General features: G+C 46.0%; 1 protein-coding gene across 3 annotated transcripts in view; it reads right to left on the reverse strand.

The window, feature by feature from the left end:
* The window catches only part of LOC123747390 (uncharacterized), a 48,608-nt gene that overhangs the window by 17,726 nt on the left and 5,731 nt on the right, over positions 1-25,151 (reverse strand). For all 3 annotated transcript variants that reach the window (XM_069321842.1, XM_069321840.1, XM_069321841.1), the window contains 6 exons: positions 21,994-22,544; positions 21,571-21,699; positions 16,818-16,901; positions 13,786-13,896; positions 10,639-10,752; positions 1,249-1,385 (listed from right to left, as the gene is read on the reverse strand). In XM_069321842.1, the coding sequence (XP_069177943.1) occupies positions 1,249-1,385; positions 10,639-10,752; positions 13,786-13,896; positions 16,818-16,901; positions 21,571-21,699; positions 21,994-22,544 (1,126 nt within the window). The remainder of the gene's footprint in view (positions 1-1,248; positions 1,386-10,638; positions 10,753-13,785; positions 13,897-16,817; positions 16,902-21,570; positions 21,700-21,993; positions 22,545-25,151) is intronic.

Genomic DNA, 25,151 nt, shown 5'->3' on the forward strand with positions numbered 1-25,151 from the left:
TTTACTCAGTTTCTATGATAGAGCCACAGAGATTTTACAGGAAAGAGATGGTTGGGTTCACTGCATCTATCTGGACCTAAAAAGGCTTTCGGCAGAGTTCTGGAAGAGGTTCAATAAGAGGTTGTTCTGGAAACTGGAAAATATTGGAGGGGTGACAGGTAAACAAACATGGATGAAAAATTTTCTGACTGATAGAAAAATGAGGGCAGTAATCAGAAGCAATGTATCGGACTGGAGAAATGTCACAAGTGGAATACCACAGGATTCAGTTCATGCACCGGTGATGTTCACTGTCGACATAAATGATCTACCAGTTGGAATACAGAATTATATGAACATATTTACTGATGATGCTAAGATAATAGGAAGGATAAGAAACTTAGATGATTGTCATGCCCTTCAAGATGACCTGGACAAAATAAGTATATGGAACACCACTTGGCAAATGGAATTAATGTGAATAAATGCCATGTTATGGAATGTGGAATAGGTGAACATAGACCCCACACAACCTATAAATTATTAGAAAAATCCTTAATGAATTCTGATACGAGATCTAGGGGTGGTTCTAGATAGAAAACTATGTCCTGAGGACTACATAAAGAACGTTGTGCGAGGAGCCTATGCCACGCTTTCTAACTTCAGAATTGCTTTTAAATACATGGATGGCAAAATACTAATAAAATTGTTCACGCCTTTTGTTAGGCCAAAGCTAGAATATGCAGCAGTTGTGTGGTACCCATTTTTTAAGAAGCACATCAACAAACTGGAAAAGGTGCAAAGACATCCTACTAAGTGGCTCCCAGAACTGAAGGGCAAGAGCTACGAGGAGAGGTTAGACATTAAATATGCCAAAACTAGAAGACAGAAGAAAAAGAGGTGATATAATCACTACGTACAAAATAGTAACAAGAATTGATAAAATCGACAGGGAAGATCTCCCGAGACCTGGAACTTCAAGAATAAGAGGTCATAGATTTAAACTAACTAAACAAAGATGCCGAAGAAATAAGAAAATTCCTTTCACAAACAGAATGGTAGACAGTTGGAACAAGTTAAGTGAGAAGGTGGTGGAGGCCAAAACTGTCAGTAGTTTCAAAGCGTTACATGACAAAGAGTGCTGGGTAGATGGGACACCACAAGCGTAGCTCTCATCCTGTAACTACACTTAGGTAATTACACACACACACAGAATTAGTTTTAGTTTTATGAGAATGTATAAATAGGCAAATGTACATAGGAAATTACTTGAGGATGGCATAATTGCGGTGTACAGTTAGCTTCATCAGAACCATCGCCACACTGTGAGGCACCGTCACAACGCTGGGCCAATGTATAACACCCTCCTCCATGACTGCATGGTATCATGTGATGACAGTGTCCACCTATAAAATATAAAACACGATAAAATCTTAATTTTGTATAGCTATAATGAAGGGAAAATCTTTAATGGTTTTTAAAGTCAAGTGCAGAATTTTATATACTGTACCAAAATTGTACTGATGAGGACTCTCACGACTTCTTTTAAATACGCTTAAGACTTTTTTCCTTGAGAAATGTAACAAGTTACATTTTTCAAGGCAATAGGAATTGTAGGTGTAAACCATGATCCACACTTCATTACATTGCACTATGGTATAAGAATGCATGTACTGTACTGTATTTTACATTAACTCTTAAAAAGGCGAGGAATGATGATGTATGCAAAGATACCTGTACACACAGCACCATGTGCTTTTCATTCGAATTCATCGCTACAGTTCAGTGACCTAAGGCTTCGAAATAATAAAATTAATAAATAATTTCTAAAGTATTTTTATAGCTCTTATTATCCTAATAATGTTGCTAAACTAAATATATAACCCCAAAAAACCAGCGTTGAATGTAATGAAATGCCATTTTCTGGGTGAGACCCAGAGGCTCCCCGGAGCTTATCCAGGCTGATATGCTAATGTCAGACTTTGGCATCAGTCATGTGTATGGAGTTCTTAGGGCCTACCGGGCACCACGGCCAGAACCTGCCCCCCTCAGAGAGGCCAGGGGAGCAATGGCCTATAGAAACCCCCGTGTGGTTGGAAGCATTCTATGCCTGCTATCGACTGGGTCAATCATCCAGAAAGGTTAGCGTCCCAAAACAAACCCCTATTCCAGTTAAAATTGCTACCAAAACCTGAACTAGTGGATAGAATTCCCCAACAGAAAACGAGCAAACTAGTATGATGTCACATGTCACCGCGCCGCTGTCTGCGCAGCTCCCCCCCTCCCCAGGAGGGGGAAGGGGGAGCCCCAGACCTCTCACACCGGCTATCCACCCATCAGTTCTTAGGCTGGATGTCGAAACACGCGAAAAACCGCCGACCGGAGGGAGGGAGGGTTGCCGGGGAGCCACCGGGTCTCACCCAGAAAATGGCGTTTCATTACATTCAACGCTGGTTTTCTGGGGGAGCCCCGTCGGCTCCCCGGAGCTAACTATCTACAGAGGAAGGTCTAAGGGACATATCCGGGAGGCGGCCACCACTCACACCTCAACACAAAGCGAGAAAACAGGCTGCAACTGCCAATTTAAAGCGACACAGGCCCGACCAGGCCTAAAGACGTGAACAAGGCAGCCAGGACCCTGTTTGTCCGCCAAAATCCCCACGCCCGAATGTCTGCCCAAGACAGACCAAAAAAACAGCAGCAAGAGCCGCAAACTTGCGAACGTCACAGGCCCGGGGAGATACCCCAAGCTGGCCAGTCTTAAGAACCCTGCTGATGACCAGGGAGACCCGCACCTGCGAACAGGGAATACGGGAAACCCTAATCAACCCTAAGCGCGTCCACGGACACAGAAGCCGTGGCGCGCCAAAAATGGTGGAGAGCCGCAACCGGGCACAAAACATGATGCACCCCCGGCCAAACCAACAAGGCATCCGGAAAGCAGCAGTCACATTCTAGGCCAGAAAAGAAGGAGAAGGCTGCAGAGAAACAAAACCATTCGCCCCGACCAAAGAAGCAGAAACCCCAGCGCCGGAGGAGAGCATGAAGCTCACCAACCCAACCCGAGGCCAACGCCAACAGGAAAAGAGCCCCAGAGAAACCAACCGGAACCGAAGGGGCCATGAGAACCGAGGAGAAGAAAAGAGAGAGCACCCAGTCCCACGACCAGGACGGCTCAGATGGTGCATGAGCAGGCCGGAGGTGAACCAACACACAAGACTGCATGTGGAAAGGCTCAGAAGTAACATCAACACCGAACGCAAGTGGAAGCGGCTCCTCTAGTGCCGCACGAAATGAGGCAAAAGTATGCGGCAAAATGACGGCCCCGAACCCACATAAGAGAAGGACAAGTCCACGCCAACAAAACACCGCCACCTAAGAAGGGATAGAAGAAAAAAGGAAGGACCGCCAAAATACCCCACACTGCCGCCAAGAAGCAGCACGCATGTGGGACACCAACAACGAAGCCACCCAACCACCAAACAGAAGGCGAGACTCGAGGCAGAGCCAAATGAGCCGAGGATGAGGCGGAGCCGCTGGATGACCTCGGGTGCGACCACTGAGCAGGCAGAGCCAGAAACCCGAGCCGGCAAAGAAGGAGATGGAACGTCTGCCGTACCAACGCCAGCGAGCCCCCAGGAGGGTGGAGACCAAGACCCCGACAGACTCCAGAGAAGGGACACCGCGAGACACTGAAAATGCCAACAGGCCGGTAAAGCCAGGAACCGGAATCTAAACCTGGCAATAGGAGCCAAAAGGCACAAACAAAACACACACCATGGAGGACAAAAGGAAGCTGAGGAACGAAGAAGGCAGGCAGCAAACGGGAACGAAGGGACAGGACCAACACCAAAAGCTGCTGGACATGTCCCACACGCCACCAGGAGACCGAAGATCCAGAGGGGACATGACCACCACAAGCAAAATCCTCAGAGGAATCAACAGGTAGAGAAATACAAGCCAAGGAACACATGGGGCACATGTAACGGGGTAAACATGGGGAACTGAAAGCCCAAATGAGCCGTATAAAAGATAGAAGAAGCATACCAGTGTCAGTGTAGGAGACAAAAGGAATGCATGAGGAAGGGATGTGGCGGAGGCCAACCCCACACTCAGTGTCAAGTGCAGATAAGAGAGCCCAGTAGGCCCCGGAACCTGTACAGAAATCAAATGACAGGCAAGGGGTGAGATGAAGAGCCAAAGCTCATCCCCAGCAAACACAACGAGGCGAGGACAACGAGGGAGAATAGAGAAGCTAATGAACATGGAAAAGCTAAGCCCGGTTCAGCAAGACCAGCAAGGAATGAGGGACCCAGAAAATTCATGGTAACAAAGAACCCAAACAAGGAAGGCCCCAGGAAGAAGCACAGAAGGGCCGAACAAAACGCCACAACTATACTCCAACACGCACCCACAGTATCAAAACTACAGCAAAATGTCACCACATTTTCAAAGTAATTGACAAAGTAGATAAAGATAAACAGGTTAACATGGGTGGTACGCAAACAAGGGGACACAGGTGGAAACTGAGTACCCAAATGAGCCACCGGGACGTCAAAAAGAACTTGTACAGAGACTAGTCAACAGATGGAATGCATTAGGCAGTGATGTGGTGGAGGCTGACTCCATTCACAGTTTCAAATGTAGATATGATAAAGCCCAGCAGGCTCAGGAATCTGTACATCAGTTGACTGATAGTTGAGAGGCAGGACCAAAGAACCAGAGCTCAACCCCCTGCAAGCACAATTAGGCGAGTACAAATAGGTGAGTACATAACACCCTCAACACAGGAACATTTACCACTCATCAGGCACCATCACCTTTGCAACATGGAACAAGGTGGAGGTGGGGCCCTGAAATTCAAGCATGGTTGGACATGCATAGGAGAGGGGCTGGATGAGTATAATCAGGAGCCGCCTCATATGGGCCAAGAGGCCTCCTGCAGTCACGTGTGATCTGACGATGGAATCGGGAGGTTAGAAACAAGAGCTGCCACGTAAGGGCCAACAGCCCCTCTGCAGACACCCCTGTTTGTACGTTCGATGTTCTCATGTACGTATGTACTCCCATTCGTACCCCCCAAAAACAAAACAGCGCCTGGACGAAGGAGACGCCAGACCACACAAACTCACCTGCAGAACATAGACACGGATGGGTCATGACACAAATCTAAGAGAATGGAGGCGGCTAGGGCATCGTGCACCCGTAGGCGAGAAAACCAGGAGCACCGCCCGCGGAAGCAGGCCAGAGCAGCTCTTGCAGGAGAAGAGGGAGGAGGGGGGGAGAGGCAAAGGAGGTGGCCCCCACCCAAAACGCAGGGAAAAAACCCGGCGACCTCCCCATAGCGGTACTCCAGAACACCCCAAAGTGCAACGGGGCACGGACTGGAGAATGAGAAGAATGAGAGGCGAAGCACCCGAGAGAAAATGGACGCAGAACACCAGTATTAGTGCACACCGCCCTGAACCAAAACAAACTCCCACGGCGCATGCACAGGACACGAAAGAAATGTATCCCAACGGGTTGTATCCCGAGCGATTCGCTTAAGAAATAGCCCAACTCATGGGAACATAAGCCAAAGAGGAGTAAGCAACGACACACAAAGCCGGCCCATGTAAGGCAAATCAATGAACCGAAGTGGAACCCAAACGGACTACTAGTAGCCCAATAGGGCTACAAATAGCCCAATCCAACATCCCAGACCAGGAGAATGGAAGGAAAATAAGCAGTGCTGAGACAGCACAGAGAGAAGAGACATGAACAAAGAACGAGACAGGGCCGAAAACCAAGAAGCAGCCTGGAAGAGGACCAACAAGCCCTAGAAAGGACTGGAGAGAAACTTCATCAAAAGATGACAGACGTTCCAATAATACGGGAAGGAGCAAAAACCGTCCCGAACCTTCGAGAACACACAGAAACAAGTACAAATGACGAAGGCACAGAAAGGCCCAGTCGCACCCGAGACCCAAAGTCATGCAGAACCCCAAGAAGAGGGGAACATGACGGAGAAGTACTGTCCCCAGAAAAAAAGGGGTGAAGAACGGAGAAGAGCACCCACCGACAGGACGGACCCAGCGGGCTTAAGGGACAAAAAACCGAGCCCGAGGAGGGGCCGACGCCCAACAACTCGTGCAGAGTGGAGAAGGAAAAACCTCACTCTGCGTAATCGGAAGCCTCGCCCAGAGTACAGAAAAACACCGGCCGGGTCCAATGGGGCCTGAGGCCCCCAAGTCAGCCCCTCCCCAGCCCCAGGAACCCACACAGCAGGCCCCGGGGCTGATCCATCCCCCCCCCCAAAGCCCTGGTTGATACCTGGTTGATGGGGTTCTGGGAGTTCTTCTACTCCCCAAGCCCGGCCCGAGGCCAGGCTCGACTTGTGAGAGTTTGGTCCACCAGGCTGTTGCTTGGAGCGGCCCGCAGGGCCACGTACCCACCACAGCCCGGCTGATCCGGAACTTCTCTTAGAAAACCATCCAGTTTTCTCTTGAAGATGTCCACGGTTGTTCCGGCAATATTTCTTATGCTCGCTGGGAGGACGTTGAACAACCGCGGACCCCTGATGTTTATACAGTGCTCTCTGATTGTGCCTATGGCACCTCTGCTCTTCACTGGTTCAATCTTGCATTTTCTTCCATATCGTTCACTCCAGTACGTTGTTATTTTACTGTGTAGATTTGGGACCTGCCCCAGTCTCACAAGAAAAGTCTCACAAGCCCCAAGTCTCACAAGCCCCAGTCTCACAAGAAAAAACTGAGGCAGCTGTGAAAAGCACAAAGGAAGGGAGCCCACTGGCAGACCCATACAGCACGGCTGGAGGAACAGGCTCAAATGCCCCCGTCGCTACCCCGGAAGGGGAATTCCCTGAGACCAACCGAGTCTCAAAGCCATGGAAGCCCCGCCCCGACCCCGAACCCACAGACACGGACACAGGGAGGAAGGGAGGTAGGGCAGACAAGACCACCAACCAAAACGGGGCAGCCTCTGGGCTTTTGGGGAGCAAACAACCTAGCGCATTGCCACCGAAACACAACGTGCAACGCCTACACTGCCTGCACCCACATAGTCAGCATAAGACTGGGTAACAGAGTCACAAACAAGCAACAAAATTTGCAGGACTCTGGGCCGAAGGTGTCACCGACCCCACAGGCAGCAGACAGGCAAAACAGGGAGTCACCCTGAGTAAAGGGGAACAGAGCAACCCTCGAACTCGCACAAAGCTAAGGGGGACTCCGGGGCCATATCCATCGGGCCCATGCTTCTCCTAGGAGTTTACCAGGGTCCTGAGCGTTTACTATTAGAGGACTCGCCCTCAGGTAATCCCAGGCAGGGTACTACTAACCGGCGCCCAAATCTACCAAACCACTTTCTAAGAGGAAATGTATATGTTTATCTCTCAGAATGTTTGGTAATACGTTTATTGTTTGTGATCGTGTGTATATGTATGTATTAACACGATGTACTGAACGGGGTGAGAATAGCTTGAGCTATCTTGAGGTTATCTTGAGATGATTTCGGGGCTTTTAGTGTCCCCGCGGCCCGGTCCTCGACCAGGCCTCCACCCCCAGGAAGCAGCCCGTGACAGCTGACTAACACCCAGGTACCTATTTACTGCTAGGTAACAGGGGCATTCAGGGTGAAAGAAACTTTGCCCATTTGTTTCTGCCTCGTGCGGGAATTGAACCCGCGCCACAGAATTACGAGTCCTGCGCGCTATCCACCAGGCTACGAGGCTCCCCTTATGAGCTACCTCATCCCTTTGTGTGTATTTTACCTCAATAAACTTATTTCAATTTCAATTTCAATTTCAACTTTCTAAGAACTGAACCCTCGGGACGGATACACTCACGGGGACCTAGCAGGGGAACCACCGGAAGAAGGAAGAGAACTCAGTACAAAGGGGGCAAGAACCAAAGGCAAACCCACCCAACAGGTAGACAAACGAAAAGAAAAAGAAAACCTCGCAAGAGGACAGCATACCCAGGCGGAACAGAGCCGGCCGCTATGATTGGTGAAAACAAGCTGCACAGTACCCTGCACCCCTACCAGTGCAAACTGCCCCTTACCCTAAGGCGAACAAAGGAGACAGAACCCCCTATCACACAAAGGGCGGCCGAAAACCAAACAGTAAATGGCCTAGCAGAAGCAGGACCCAAGGAACTTGTGGAAGGTAACCCCAAGCCCCAAGGGCAGTACTTACAGGGCAACTAGGGAAGGTAACCCTAGTCGCATGTAGCCCGAGTACTGAAGACACACTCCCGGCTCACGCACCACCTAGAAGACAGACACCACACTCTAGGTACAGTGCTGAAACAATCACTGGAGCCGGAGCACACGACCGGTGCCCATAGCATCAGTCTCAGAACTGAAGGGTGGATAACTGGGCAGGGGTCTGGGACTCCCCCTTCCCAGGGGAGGGGAGCTGCGCAGACAGCAGCGCGGTGACGTGTGACATCATGCTCGTTTGCTCGTTTCTTTTAGGGGAGTTCTATCCACTAGTTTGGCTTTTGGTAGCAATTTTCACCAGAATAGGGGTTTGTTTTGGGATGCCTACCTTTCTGGGTGCCTAACCCGGTCGATGGCAGACATAGAATGCTTCCAATCACACGGGGGTTTCTATAGGCCATTGCTGCCCCTTGCCTCTCTAGAGGGGGGCCAGGTTTTGGCCCGTGGTCACCAGTAGGCCCATAAGAACTCCATACACATGACTGATGCCAAAGTCTGACATTAGCATATCAGCCTGGATAAGCTCCAGGGAGCCGAAGGGGCTACCCCCAGAAAATTTAATATGATATAAATCTAATATTTGAGAGAAATTTGTTACTAGATCTGGCTTAAACTTCAGCCTAATGTAGGGTGTATAAACCTTGTTCCTCGGTGTTAGCGACCCATCTGCCTGCCCAAATCCACCCACTCTGCCCGAATAGCCACCCACCCACACTGCCCAAATCTACCCACTCTGCCCAAATAGCTGCCCACCCACACCGCCTGCCCATCCACCTTCCCAAATCCACCCACTCTGCCTGAATAGTCGCCCATCCACACCGCCCAAATCTACTCCGCCCGAATAGCCGCCCACCCACACTGCCCGCCCAAATAGCCAGATATCCGCCTGCCCAAATCCACCCAAATAGCCTCCCATAAGACTGCCCAAACCCACCCACACTGCCCACCCAAATAACCACCCATCCACCTGCCCAAATCCACCCACCCTGCCTAAATAGCTGCCCATGTGTCTGCCCAAAACCTCCCACACCGCTGGCCCAAATCCACCCACTCTGCCCAAATAGCTGCCCATCTGCCTGCCCAAATCCACCCACCCCACCCGAATAGCTACCCATATGCCTGCCCAAATCCACCCACCCCACCCAAATAGCAACCCATAAGCTTGCCCAAACACACCCACACTACCTGCCCAAATAGCCACCCATCCGCCTGCCCAAATCCACCTACTCCACCCGAATTGCTGCCCATATGCCTGCCCAAACCCACCCACACTGCCTGCCCAAATAACTGCCTATCCGCCTGCCTAAATTGCCGCCCATCCTGCTGCCCAAATCCACCCACAGCCCGCCTCAATAGCCACCCACCCACACCGCCTGCCCAAATCCACCCACTCCACCCGAATATCTGCCCATATGCCTGCCCAAACCCACCCACAGTGCCCGCCCAAATAGTCACCCATCCGTCTGTTCAAATCAACTCACCCTGCTTGAATAGCCACCCACCCACACTACCCGCCCAAATAGCTGCCCATCTGCCTACCCACCCCACCCTAATAGCCACCCATATGCCTGCCCAAACCCACCCACCCACCCCACCCAAATAACTGCCCATAAGCTGCCCAAACACACCCACAATGAATGCCCAAATAGCCACCCATCTGCCTGCCCAAATCCACCCATTGCACCTGAATTGCTGCCCATATGCCTGCCCAAACCCATCTACACCGCGCGCCCAAATAGCCACCCATCCGCCTGCCCAAATCCACCCACTCTGCCTAAGTAGCTGCCCCATCCCTCTGCCCAAATCCACCCACCCCATCCGAATAGCTGCCCATAAGCCTGCCCAAACCCATCCGCACTGCTTATCTGCCTGCCCAAATCCACCCACCCACTCCGCCCGAATAGCCGCCCACCTACACCGTTCGCCCAAATAGCCACATGCCCAAATAGCCACACACACCCAAATAGCCGCCCACCCACACTGCCCGCCTAAATAGCCACCAACTGCTCAAATCCACCCACCCTGCTTGAATAGCCACCCAAAAATAGCCGCCCATCCACCTGCCCAAATCCACCCACCCCGCCTGAATAGCTGCCCACCCACACCATCCACCCATCCGCCTGCCCAGATCCACCCATCCCACACGAATAGCGGCCTACCCACACCACCTGCCCACCCACACCATCCACCCAAATAACTGCCCCTCTGTTTGAGCCTGCCCTCCAGTCAGCCACTAATCCATCCAGGATGATGTGATTGATGTTCAAAGATGAACATTCCAGATTTTTGAGCTAGTGAAGACTGGTTAGAAAGACCTATGAATGGGCATAATATTAAGAACAGGAAAATTGACGGAGAATCATTAAGTATCAAATTTCTATGAATACATCCCCTAGTTAAATAACGAAATGCCAGTAATAATAAACTGTTCCTTACCACAATCAATTTCATCCTGTCCGCTGGGGCAATGGAGAATGCCATCACATCGCTGAGTTTTGGGATCATAACAGAACTCCGAATTTGGTGCACATTGAGTTCGGTTAAAGCAACCTGCAATGACAATGTAAATAACATTACAAAAAATTAAACAGGCAAAATATCATTACAGGTTACATTAAGAATATTGAAATGTATCTTTCTGGATTTGCAACTCTGTAGCTCCCTAATGCTATAAGGAGCTTTTGTAGCTTCCCTGAGGCTTGAAGCAATCAAGCCTTGGGAAACACACCAGAACTCTGACCCATTAGTGTCTACAAAGGGCCAGAATCAGAATCTGGCCAACTCAAAGAGGCAAATAGTAGCATAAAAGCCCACAATATATCCAAAGCACCCAAAATCAAGCTACTACTATAATTGTAAAAACTTGCAATCTTAAAGAAAATACTGTATTGTAAACAATAGTTATCATGGCAAAATTTGGCATTTTGTGACCAGCAAATACCAGGCCACCCAGGGTTGTTGGTAGGGTTCGCTCCTTCAGGTGCACAGTACAAAGCTCGAGTTTGCGGCTGTGTAGCATGCTCTAAGGAGGATTCGGCTTCCTCCAAGCTCCGTGCTCCAGCACTCCATTGGTTCATTTCCTGAACAGAGCTAGCTGGCTTTGGTCCTTTCCTTGGATGTCACATGTAACTCATATTCTGGATTCTCTGGGCTTGGTTCTCCATGCAGTTCACACTCAGAGTGTACAGTCTTCTCATGGATGGGTTATCTTGTTTCCTTCCTATCTCCATGGAGTGGACCATCAAGGATGTGTCTTTCCGTTGGACTTGTGAGAAGCTATGGCACCCTGTGATGGACATCTTTGCATTTGTGTGGAACCAGTACCTTCCCTTCTATGTAGTTCCATTTCCCTGATCGTGAGGCTCTCACAGTGGATGCTTTTCTGATAAACTGGTTAAGATGGAGGTCATTTACCTCTTTACCCAGTTCAGCTGTTGCTCTGGGTACTTGCCAGACTGGATTTATATTCAGGGCGGGTGGTCCTTTTGGATCCGTGGTGGCCATCTCAACCTTGCCTCCCTGGCTCTTCTTTCTTGGCATCTGAACCTGGGCATTTTTCTGCAGCTTTGCCTCTTTCATAAGATCAGTCCAGCAATGTACTTTGCTGGACTCTTACTTTGTCGAACTTCTCCTTGACTCTTCATGTCCGGACTTTTATATACATCTCTACCGTTATTTGTATTCAGAGTAGGTGGTTGGGTTGTTGATGTCTCACCTGCTTGTGTATTGTAGGTAGCAGTATGAAATTGGTTGGCAATTGCTTCACCCCTCTCTATTTCTCCATCATCTTTCTTCAGTCTCTGTCCATATTGTGCTCTCCTTTTTATCGTGGTTGTTGCTGCTGTGAAATCTCATGCCAAATACTGTCACCTCTTATCGTTCACCATTGGTGCAGCTGTTGTTGCGCGGGTTTGGCATTTTTACTACTTTGGCACCATTCCATAAGTTATCTCATGTGTTTTTTCACCTCCAGCCTGCTCATGCTTCTCCTGAGCCATCCTAATCTCTCGATCATGTCTCTCACCACTCTGTCCTCTTCTGGGTTTACTGCTTTCCCTGTGATCGGGAATTCCTTTCTTAAGGCAGAGTTCCTGTAGGCTCTCACCTCTGGCTGTAGGGTGGGGAAGCTTCAACCTCTTCTCCAGAGGAATGGGCTTTGCTCTTTTTTTTCCTTGTGAACATTTTGTTGATTTCCAGCCCTCTTCTTCTTTTGTGGTGAAGAATGAGTCAGCTGTCTTCTGGAGGGGTCCTTTGGTTACTGACAATTAGTTGGTTCAGTTGGGGTTCATCATTTGTTCCATCTGGTGGCAGCTCTTCACTGCTGCTTTTGTGCCATCAATTCTGTCTAGGTGGATACCATGTGGGTTGATCCTGTTTCCTTGGTCTTCTGATCCAAGGCTTGTATTTTACAGGCTGCCTGTAGTGTCATTACGTTCAGCCAGCCTTTTGTCTATTCTCATGCCCATGATGTTTGTAAATATGCTGCACTTGTAGCTGTCTTTTTCAACATGTTCAGGGATAATATTTGGGCATGGGGGTTTTGGAGGTGTAACAGTCTTGGTGATCTGGTATTTAGTCAATGTCCCTGGCCCAGTTGTGCCTGTGTTACTTTGATCCATGTTTCTCGACCGCTTGTCTCTCCTTTGCCATAATACATGCTGCCTCACTTCCTCCTTAGTAAGTCCTTAGTGTTTCTTCTGTGTAGTTAGGCTTCAGAGAGCCACAAGGGGCTCCCCACAAATCCACTGTTGAATGTAATGAAATGCCTCTTTCTGATTGAGCCCTGGCTCCCTAACTCACTCACTCCCTTCCAGGCTCATTGGTTGATGGTGGTGAGTATTTCATCTGCTCCAGGACTGAAATGTGAAGGTTGGTGGGGACTGGGACTCCAAACCCCCCCTTGAGGTTATCTTGAGATGATTTCGGGGCTTAGTGTCCCCGCAGCCTGGTCCTCGACCAGGCTTCCACCCCCAGGAAGCAGCCCATGACAGCTGACAAACTTCCAGGTACCTATTTACTGCTAGGTAACAGCCAAATCAGGGTGAAAGAAACTCTGCCCATTGTTTCTCGCCAGCGCCCGGGATTGAACCTGGGACCACAGGATCACGCGTCCAGTGTTCTGTCCGCTCGGCCACCGGCTCCCTTAGTGGTGCTGGGTTAGTACTAAAGGGTTCAAGGTTCTTTTGAGAGATTTGATCATTTATTTATATTGTTCAGGGGAGTTGTTTAACAGTTTTCTAGGCTTTAGTTCTCATGAACCAAGCAGTAGTCTAATGCTTCATTGACTTTCTAGATGCCTTCCCGATGAGGTTGTGAATTGTAACTCACTCTTCACCTTTATGAGGAGGGCCAATTTCTACCTTTAACTCCCAGTATGCCAAACAGAACTCTACAACTGATGGGCCCGAGTAGACATGAGCAATCTCAGCCAGACTGATGGGCCCTAGCAGACAGGAACAATCTCAGCGAGATAGCTTCAGTGAGCCCCCAGGACTCTACCAGAAAAAGACATTTCATTACATTCAATGCTGGGTTTTTAATAACTGCAAATGTTATGATGCTATAATTACTTAAAATACTTACTACAGTACAGTTCATCAGCCCCATTATGGCAATCTGGTATGCTATCACAGCGTCTTGTGACTTTGTAGCAGTCTGTTCCTTCCCCACACCACCACTCATCTGCATCACAACCTGCAATGTTTCAATTAAGTTCTATGCATATACATACTGCAATACTATAGTATATCAGTCAAAAGTAGTCTATTTTAAATCTTTTATTACAGGTATAGTATGTCACATGTACCAAGAAATACAGAGTTGTTAAAATTTTTTAAGTTTTCTGCACTCCTCTTGCAAGCTCCTAATTTTTTAGCATTTCAAGTTAATCATATTCAAGTAAAATAATGATTCTCAAAATACAGTACAGTATCTTGGTACATTAGTTACAGCACTATTATTAACTATACAGATATACTGTAAAACAGTAATCTCCTTTTAATACCATTTTCAACAAAATATTTTGGATGTTGCTTTGCTCGTGTGAATACATAAACAAATTAAATAAAAATTAAGTATTGAATGTGATGAACAGCTCATTTCCAATTGAACCCTCAATAGCTTACCAAAGCTTAAATCACTAGTACCAAAGGAATTTCCCAATCTTACTAGGTCCTTGAGACTTATACTGGTTTTTAAGAACCAATATCAGATTCCACAAGCTCCCTGGGGTCCACACCCAACAACAGTGAAAAGGGCTTCCTAAGAGAAACTGGAAAATTGCCCTCAGTCAAACCCAGTCCAGCAGGTAAACCCTGTAGGCAAAGTTCAGGCTGCCAAACAGAAGTTCAAGGAACAGCCAGGAAACCCACAGGTTCAGCACCATCAAAAAGACATAAGTTGTCTGGCACAGGTGTACTTCCCCTGGGAGAAACATCATCCTTGCATCTTAAATAAGGCCCAGCCAGCACAAATCTGCAATGGAACCAAATGGTTCTCCAGTTGATGAGAAACCCAAAATACACCAACTGGGAAAGAACCTGCTCCCTGACTAACAGACAAGCAGACCAACTGGGTGCCAGTTGTTGAGGTAAGCCAAGGAGTAAGCCCCTGAAAGACAAAGGTGAGACACTATGACCTCCACCACCTTCTCACCTTAGGTGAGAAGGTGGTGGAGGCCAAGACCGTCAGTAGTTTCAAAGCGTTCTATGACAAAGAGTGCTGGGAAGACGGGACACCACGAGCGTAGCTCTCATCCTGTAACTACATTTAGGTAATTACATGCACACACACATAAGTGTACACACTTATGTGTGTACAATGGTCGAACAAATGGTTGTTAGAGTTTAACCCAAGCAAATGTAATGTAATGAAGATAGGGGTAGGAAGCAGGAGACCTGATACAAGGTATCATTTGGGAGATGAAATACTTGAAGAGTCAGAGAGAGAGAGAAAGACCTGGGGGTTGATATCCCGCCAGACCTGTCCCCTGAAGCTCATATCAAGAGGATAACATCAGCGGCATATGTCAGGTTGGCTAACATAAGAACGGCCTTTAGAAACTTGTGTAAGGAATCTTTCAGAACATTATATACCACATATGTCAGACCAATCATGGAGTATGTGGCTCCAGCATGGAATCCATATCTAGTCAAGCATAAAACTAAACTGGAAAAAAATCAGAGGTTTGCCACTTGACTAGTACAGACACAGGTGGAAGCTGAGTACCCAAATGAGCCACAGAGACATTAGAAAGAACTTTTTCAGTGTCAGAGTAGTTAGTAAATGGAATGCACTAGGAAGTTATGTGGTGGAGGAAGCAAACTCAGAAGAATTTGGAACTTTGGAACCAAACTCAGAAGAGAATGGGTCTATCTTCAGGCAAAGTCCCAGTGCAGAAACTGATGCAAGTCATCCAATGCTGTAGTCAGAACAAAACAAGACACTGGAAACCTGTGTAAAACTGGTGCATCTGTCAGGTCAACTAGCATGCAGAAATGCCCATGAGGGAAAACGGTTGAAAAAAAAAATTCTGTTTAAAAAACAAAAATAGTTTGAGTTGAGCTCAAACAGTGACGGAGGACATGAAAACTCTTATGTGCAGAGCAGAAGACCCTTTGGGCAAGGGACGAAGGGCCAAGAAGGATTAAAGGAAACCATAAAAAAGAAACCCCTGATCACGTACAGCTGTAGCAAGGCACACAGAATACAAGGCACTAAACATACACTTGAAGTATAAACCAGGAACACAAGCAAGGGCTCTATGCAGTCAAAGTCAATAGATGACCAACATTAATCTAAATAGGCAGAACTTAGGCCTAGTAGAGCAGCCAAGATCTTGCCAGTAAGGCACCAAGTGCAAGAACGAATATGTGGTATCCAGAAACAGTTGGTGGCCAGTGATGCCACCTGGCAGGGCACAATGGACCAGTGGTTTAACTCAAGTTATGATTTTTTACATAGTGACATCATTGCCAATGGTTACAATGCAGTTGACTTTTTGTGCACTCTACATATCTAGCAGTTTTCTCTTGGGTACTATGGTTAATTCTAGATTACCAGACTCCCAGGATGACAAGACCACCAACCAGGAGGTCTGGTCAGTGACGGGGTCATGGGTACATTGATCCTCAGACTCACCACAAGATAACCTTAAAATAATGCAGGTAAACATCTATTAAGAAGTGATGGGGGGGAGGGGCAAATTCTGGTCCTAGTCCCAGATGTTGTCTATCTGGGACTAACTCATAGATCAATGGAGCCTGGTGTGATTAAGTATGTCAGCTAGCCTGGTGGGTAGCTAGGGTACCTACTGAGGAGGGCCTTCCTAGAAATGAAGTGTGTGTGTACTCCCTCTAACTATAATTACAAGATGCCAAATGAAATTGCTAAATTTACGATTATAAACTGTAAAGCATAAAATTACATATACCGTTTGTGAATTACATTGGAATATGAACTTTATATCATAAAGTGTCTGTGAAATTAGTAAATACAAAACTATTACACTACAAGATAACAACAGCACACATCAAAGTGCAACGCAATGAATTATGAGCAGTTGGTCACCATTTATTCTAAAATATTCAATACATTCAACAAGAAACAACTCGTACCAAAACAGCCCAACTCGTCCTCTCCTCCTCTGCAGTGCCATCGTCCATCACAGTGCTGACTGTCTGTGACTCCAGCACAGCCAGCTGCAAACAAAAGAATTACTTGTAGAGTGTCTCAAGAGTTTTTTATTCACAATTCGGCATTAGACCAGTTTTGTACTAAAATGGCATATAATGAAAACGCTCATCCCAGAAAACTGAAACTGCTCGAGACAATCATGCTGATTACTTCAAATTTTGAAGCCTTCAGAGACCTGGGACTGAAAGTCTTACTTTGTAAAGTGGAAGTGTTATTTATTCTCTTTCCACCACAATTACTTTACTTTTATCCACAATCACTTTCAATAATAATGTTTCACACATATCAACAAAACTTTCAAATATTCTACACATATCACTGTTATTATGTTACAAGTTCTTCATCTGCATATACCAGATTTAATTAGATCCATTTATTCCTATCGCGCACAAATGTCACACTCTTCTGAATAAAGTATACGCTGAAGAAACCATTTGGAACATCAAACTACCGTGGTATACTTCTTCAATAACATTAAACCCCTCACTTATTGCACCATTACATATACTACCTTAATTCCTGTATAAAGGTTCTTTGCAAAATTTAATACAAAACCAGCGTTGAATGTAATGAAACACTATTTTCTGGGTGAGCCCCAGAGGCTCTCTGGAGCTACCAGGCTGATGTGTGTGTCATATTAGTCTGAGGCATCTGTCAATTGGAGTTCAGCCTACCAGGGACCACGAACCAGAACCTGGCCTGCTCTGAGAGGTACAGGGAGCAATAGCCCTCGAAAACCACATTGTGGTTGGGGGATTTTCCTTATCTGCCATCGACAGGGGTTAGGCACCCAGAATGATAGGCCGCTCCATCCAGGCTGCTCCATCTGTTTCCATCCCAGGTTCGGACTTGTTTAGGGCTATTGGGCCACTCCTTGTCTTTCTCTCCAGAATTGTTGCTGCGGCTGTGGTCCTGTTTCGGCTGTTTATGAGGGGTTCCCGGGTTGCTCGGTGGTTGCTTGAGCAGTTGTGTGGGAGTCTGAACTTCAGCGTGCTGTCTGCCCCCAGGGTCAGGTTTGGCTTTGGCGTCTGTTTGGTTCCTTCAGAGACTCCCCTTCTGCCTCTCTTGCATTTGTTGGGTTCATCCTCCAGGGATCTTGTGTTGGTGCTGCGTCACCAGCTTCCTCTTTGGGGTTTTAGGGGTTCCATGCCTTGGCACCTCCCTGAGCCTTCGCTCGATGTGTTCACAGACAGGTCATCTCTCGGCTGGGGCTTTGTGACCAGTGCTCACCAGGTCGGCTGGGGATGGTGGGGTCTGTCCGTCCGTTGGGCTCACAGTGCGGTTCGGGAGTTTGTGGTTGTCTGGGTTGCGCTTTGGAGGGTTCAGGTCACTCGGTGCTCTACCATCCAGCTCCATTCAGACTGTTCTCTGGTGCTTCTTTGCCGGAACCACAGGGTTTCTCTTACGTGTTTGACCTTTGGAGTTGGTCCCTTCGAGTAGCTCGTTTGCTGGATGGCAGACAGCCTGTCTCAGTTCATTCTTTTGTTCGCGGATTGGCCAGTCATCACCGACTCATTACGTTGGCTCTCCTGGACGTATGGATTCCTGGCCATGGACATCTTCGCGTCGGCGTGGTCTAGGCGTCACCCATTCTATGTGGCGCCCTTACCCGCCTGCAAAACATTCACAGTGGATGCCTTTCGGCAGGACTGGTCGAGGAGGGGGTACCTGTTCCTCTTCTCTTGGTCCAGCTGTTGCTTCAGGTTCTGGCCCGGTTGGGGTCCATTCCTAAGGAGAGTAGTCCTCATGGTGTCTTGCTGGCCGGCCCAGCCTTATTTTCAGACGCTGCTTGATAGGTGTCCAAACCCAGGGCGTTTTCCCGCGGCTCCGCCTCTTTCGGCAGGTCCGACTGGTCCTGTACGTGACTGGTTCGGCCTTCTCCTCGGCTCTTCGCGTTTGGTATTTTAATGTGGGTATCACCATCACCATATGGTGATCAGGTGGCTTTGTTGATGGTGCAAACCTGCGAGCTTCGTCTCGGCATCAGTATGACGTTCTTGGTGTTTCTATGGACCTTTTTCTTGCTCTATGTAGGTTGTCTTCTCTTTCGCATTGGGTTGTCTTGTCCTTTCTTGGGTTTTCAGGACTACAGTTATATGATGTTTCTTACTGTCGCCTCGTTTTGTGCGGCGCTGGCGGAGCCGCTCCGGTTTGCGTTCGACAATCGGCACGGCAGTAAAGTGTGATGTTTGGTTGTGTGTGCTTGTTTCCTTTGGATTGCAGGGAGTTTCTACCTCTCTGTTCGGTTTTCTGTTTTAGTTTTTTACCGTGTGGGGTTTGTTTTATTATGCCTACCTTTCTGGGTGCCTAACCCCGGTCAATGGCAGATAAGGAAAACCCCAACCATAAGGCGGTTTTCCAGGGCCATTGCTCCCTGAAACCTTTCTGAAGCGGCCAGGTCCTGGTGCTGGTCCCTGGTAGGTCTGAACCCTGAACCCTGTGGTACTCCACTTGTGACATTTCTCCAGTCTGATACATTGCCTCTGATCACTGCCCTCATTTTTTTATCAGTCAGAAAATTTTTCATCCATGTTAGAAGCTTACCTGTCACCCCTCCAATATTTTCCAGAACAACCTCTTATGTGGAACTCTGTTGAAAGCCTTTTTTAGGTCCAGATAGATGTAGTCAACCCAACCATCTCTTTCCTGTAATATCTCTGTTGCTTGATCATAAAAACTGAGTAAATTCGATACACAGGATCTTCCAGATCAAAAACCATACTGTCTGTCTGATATTATATCATTTCTCTCCAGGTGTTCTACCCATTTAGTTTTAATTATTTTTTCCAGTATTTTGACTATTACACTTGTCAATGATACCGGTCTATAATTAAGGAGGTCTTCCCTGCTTCCACTTTTGTAGATTGGAACTATGTTAGCCTTTTTCCACACATCAGCTACAACTCCTGTAAACAGGGATGCCTGAAAAATCAGTTGAAGTGGAATGCTGGGCTCAGGTGCACATTCTCTCAGAATCCATGGTGAAACTTCATCTGGACCAACTGCTTTGTTCTTATTTAGCTCCTTGAGCATTTTTTTCCACTTCGTCTCTAGACACCTCTATGTGCTCTATGTTGTTCTCTGGAATTCTTATTGTATCTGGTTCCCTGAAGATTTCATTTTGTACAAACACACTTTGGAACTTTTCGTTTAATGTTTCACACATTTCCTTTTTATTTTCCATGAATCTATTTCCCATTTTCAACCTCTGAATATTATCCTTTACCTGCAATTTGTTGTTTATGAATTTATAGAATAGACCTGGTTCTGTTTTACATTTGTCTGCAATCCCTTTTTCAAAATTTCTTTCTGCCCCTCTCCTCACTGTCGTGTAGTTGTTTTTCGCATCTTTGTATCGCTGTTATGTTTGGGGGTTTGGCCTCTCCCTGTATTGATTCCATTTTTGTGTCTTTTGGTCTCTGGCCCTCTCGGAATTTCTGTTGAACCAATCCTGTTTCCTAGTTCTGCATCTCTGTTTTGGTATAAAAAATTTTGTGCCTTTATCATATATTTGTTCATTCCCTGAGACCCAAGGGAAGTACTTACAGGGAGCCTAAGGAATAGAGCCCTAAGAGCATGCAGCCTGAAGTACAGCTTACTTCTGGCCACTGCCCAACACTCAGCAGGCGTAATTGCAAAGGCAAAATCCTGACAGGAAATTGAGGCCAGAGGAGACGTCAGCCCCAGCCAGCTTCAGTCGACAAACTGGTGGGCAAGCGGACAGCTTGGGTGAGTGAGTCCCTCCTTCCATCCCCCCCTCCCTGTGCGTGTCAGTTTGATGACATTTTACTTGTTACATTCTTCTTTCTTCGGGAGAGTTCTTGGGCTCTGTTGGGTCTTGGGTTGCAATTTTCTACCAGTTGGGGTTTGTTTTGAGATGCCTACCTTTCTGGGCACCTAACCCCCAGTCAATGGCAGACATGAATATACTCTCCAAGAGTGGAGTTTTCATAGACTATTGCTCCCTGCACCTCTCTGAAGGAGCCAAGTTCTGACTTTTTTTCTCGGTAGGAAGACCTCCATGTGAATGAAGCCCCAGACTAATACAGCACAGCATTTATCAGTCTGATAGCTCAAAGGAGTCAACGGGGCTCCCCCAAAGAAAATTTACCTACATAATAATAATAATAATAATAATAATAATAATAATAATAATAATAATAATTCATTTTTGGGGGACAGGAAACCTGAGTATGTGTGTATAAATACTTTAGGTTTGTATTAAGGTCCCCCCCCACACAAAATCGAACTGTTGACCCTTTCCAGAATTAAACTCCATTACAGTTACCTAACTCCTATATACCTATTTTCTGCTATGTGAACTGAAGCATTAGGCAAAAGGAAACGTGTTCAATCATTTCTGTCCTGCTTGGGAATCAAACCTGGGATCCCCGGCTGGGAGTTGAGACCCTAGCCAACTGTACTAGCCAATACTCTCCCTCTATTTTATCATATCTTTCTCCAAATCAACAGATGCCATATACACACTATAACCATTTTCACATGATTTTCGACAGGTACACCATTGTAAAAAGATTTATATACAATATACGATTATATTTCCCCTTGATCATATATGTGCATAACCTTATTTTCATTAGGACTTTACTGAATCATTGTAAGAAAGAAAACCCACATTCAAATGCTTGTCTGTAAAAATGACTTCAAACTCACCTTCACAGTTTGCTTCATCTGAAGAGTCGGGACACTCAAGCTGGCCATTGCATCTCCAAGAATCAGGAACACAGAGGTGTGGATCTTTACATGCAAATTCATCTGGTCCACACACAGTTATAGTATTACCTAGAAGAGAGATAAAACACAAAACATCAAACTACCATTAAAAAACAGAAAACTATTTTCTACTTATGTTGCAAGGACAAACTAACAATGGTTAATAATACCAGTACAGCATATCTATTTCTATTTTAATGTATTGCTATTTCTGTATAGCTTAGTAATTTATTGTATAGTTTTTCATATCTCTCCATCCTATGTTTGTAAGAAATGGGATAATAATGAACGGCTAAAGATAGAAACACAAGGGATAGATTTAAAAGAACCAACAAATATTTGCTCTTTTATTATTCTACTTACTTATTTGATACTGCAGTGTGAATCCCAGGTGATTTGAAGCAACTTTAGTACGAGAGAAGAACTTGATGATGACTCTCGTAGCTTTCGTTGAGATAGGATATGGAGCCAAGTCCCCGCACATGTGGCCTGTGGTTTCTGCTTCATCCAGAGTTCGGTGGGCATCCATACTCACATTAATTTCACTACTTCTCTTCACTTGCATTTTTAGTGAATAATTACTCGATTCTTTAACAAAAGATGCAACAACATTCCACAGATGACTAGCTGATTTTCTGCCTACTAAAATTGATGTATTGTGACCATCATGTGTCTTATCAACTAATCTTCTCTCATCTGGAATATTTTCACCTGCATGTCTTCTTCTATTACTTGGGGAAGCTGCACTCCTCTTCTCTCTGCTGCTTTGTTCCTTAACCTCCCCAGTGATGGCTTGACTTTCATCTTGTCCTGCCTTGCTCCCATCTGTTTTTATCATTATCCATTGATGTGTACAACAATCTTGTGGCTTTTTACCACATTTTTTATCTTGTTCCAAGTCAAACTTGCTGAAGCTGAAAAAATCTTAAGATTATATATTTTACAAGATGCTTTTGCTAATGACCAAAAATTTAAATGACCCAAACAGATAATCTATGATACAAGAAAAACAATCCACCATTATCATTATCATTTCCCATTTCACTTGATTGGAAAGCATCAGCCCAGAAGAAATAAAGATAATAGGAAAAAGCAAAAGAAAGACATCTATTCACTATATATTTTCCCTGTTAATCAGACTAGACGTATCTAGTGGGATGCCACTAGGAATGGGTTCTAACAAATTATGTTTATGTCAACGACCTTTCAAAGGGAATACAGAATTACGTGAATATGTTCAGAGATGAGGCACAAGTCCTAAAGCGAATCAAGAATTCAAGAAATTGCATTTTCCTCAGGCATGATGTGGACAAGCTGAGTGAGGGGAAGTGAATGACAAGAGGATAAATGTTCAAACCATACATTAGAAGATGAAGAAAAGACAGCACTTCGGTGTTTTCTGGACCATTAAAAGGTTGTGTGACAATAAAATTTAATGTGGGAAATCAAATGATGATTAATGAAGTGCCCTTTCCTGATGAGCCTCGAGTAGCTCTCTAAACTTGTGCACTTGTACTACCAAGTCTTAGTTCCACACACCAGGCCTCTGTGGCAGAGGTGTGAACAAATTTAAAATTTATATTTTGATACTCAAAATAGAAATTCTAAATGTGGTGATTGTCCTTGAATATAAATCACCTGGTTGATACCTGGTTCTAGATTCCACAGGAGTCTAGCAATCCCAGATTCATATCAACACCATATGCAAATTCTCAGCAGTTTAAAGACCAACTTACATAAATAGAATACTGCCCCAAACATCATTTTGCTTAGTGACTTATAGCACCAAAAATGGAAAGTGTGGCAAAACTGCAGTTATACCAGAGAAAATCCCAGGAAGCAGTAGAAGTGAACAGTCACACAGTGATGACCTCTTGCAGATGTGTGAAAGATTTGCCTTAAACCAGCAAATAGCAGAAGCAACAAGGAGAGAAAACACGTTGGATCTTGTTTTTACAAACAATGATGAACTGATAAGACAATGATTATAAGTACATATGACTCATATTACAACTTATTTGAAGTTCAGACATGCATGGGCAACAAACCTATGCAGCCAGCTTCAAATCCAACACGAAGAGAATTCAGCAAATTCAATTTAAATAACAAAAGGATTAACTGGGAACAAATAAACAAAGCCCTCACAGAAATGTGCTGGGAAAGACAGCACCTCTATTGGTGCTAGATCATGCAAACTTAAACCAGTGCCTTGAGAAAATAGGCACAGCAGCACTAGAAATATGTGCATGTAACATACCACTAAGGAGAAAGAGATAAAGATGCAAACTGGAACGTGAACTTCATTCTATCTATAGGCAATTACAAGCCCACACTCTTGTGACCCAACCTCTAATGAACAAACCCCTGAACACACAAGATAAGATAACTCTGTCAGTGCAGGGGCAGCACTAAGGAGCAAGCACACAGGGAAGGCTAGACCTGAGCACATTCAGCTCCAAGCATCCTATGCACAAAGTCCACACAATACAAACAGGATAGAAAACACACTCGTAAAGCTAACTCAAATGTAGAACAATACCAAGCAATTTACCCCACAGGACAAAGTCCAAGGATGGCCTAAGCACTTAGCTTAGAAGCAATGGGACCTGTGTGACTGGTTAATGACCCAGGAGTCCTACAGTGGATGACCTTAGTAATACACACTAGCGACAGAACTGACTTGGAGGGCCGAGGTAAACCTGGAGCTCCACCCTCCACCCCTACAAGTGGGGATTAGTAATTACCCAAGTGTAGTTACAGGATAAGAGCTATGCTTGTGGTGTCCAATCTTAATGATGATTAGTGCTAACACACTTATGCTAGTTTCAAAAGATTCGGTCATTTGTTTACGTTGTTTGGGCAGTTTGTCAGGCAATTTTGAGGCTTCAGTTCTTTTAAAGCCAGCAGTGGCCTGCATTGGTTTGCTTACTTTCTAGATGCTTTCCCAGTGAGGTGGTGGAGTGTTGTCTGCTCTGTGTGCCTCTGTAAGAGGTCAGGTTCTGATTCATGGTTGATGTGACCTAGTTGTTGGAAACCTATTCAGTGAGAAAGCATCAGGAAACCACAGAGGGCTCTCCCAGAAAAGCAGTTCTTCACTGTAAGAGTACTGAGTTTGTGTAATAACACATAAGATAAGGTAGTAAAGTCTGTTTCCATACATAATTTCAAGAGTTGCCATGATAAGATGAAAGATGGTTGGAATTAATTGCAATGGACAATCAGAGACTTCAAGGCGAGACCCAAGAGCTGAAGCTAGCAAATGAAGGCGAGTATATACATTAACACCCCCACCCACCTTGACAAACACAAAAGGCTATATGTAACTAGGCTAGTGCCCAAAATAAGGGGTCTAGGAAACAAGAAGAGGTAAGTCATGAGTTGGCAGGCTGAAATCAGGAAAAATGACCCAGAGGAAATATGAGTGCTTAGCATAAAATACTGAGAGAAAATAAAACAAAAGGTCATCTGTGGAAGTACAGTAGTATTAAAAGAAAATATATGAATTCACATTTAAAATGCAG

Source organism: Procambarus clarkii, chromosome 10, assembly GCF_040958095.1.
Source record: "Procambarus clarkii isolate CNS0578487 chromosome 10, FALCON_Pclarkii_2.0, whole genome shotgun sequence".
NCBI classification, from domain to species: Eukaryota; Metazoa; Arthropoda; class Malacostraca; order Decapoda; family Cambaridae; genus Procambarus; species Procambarus clarkii.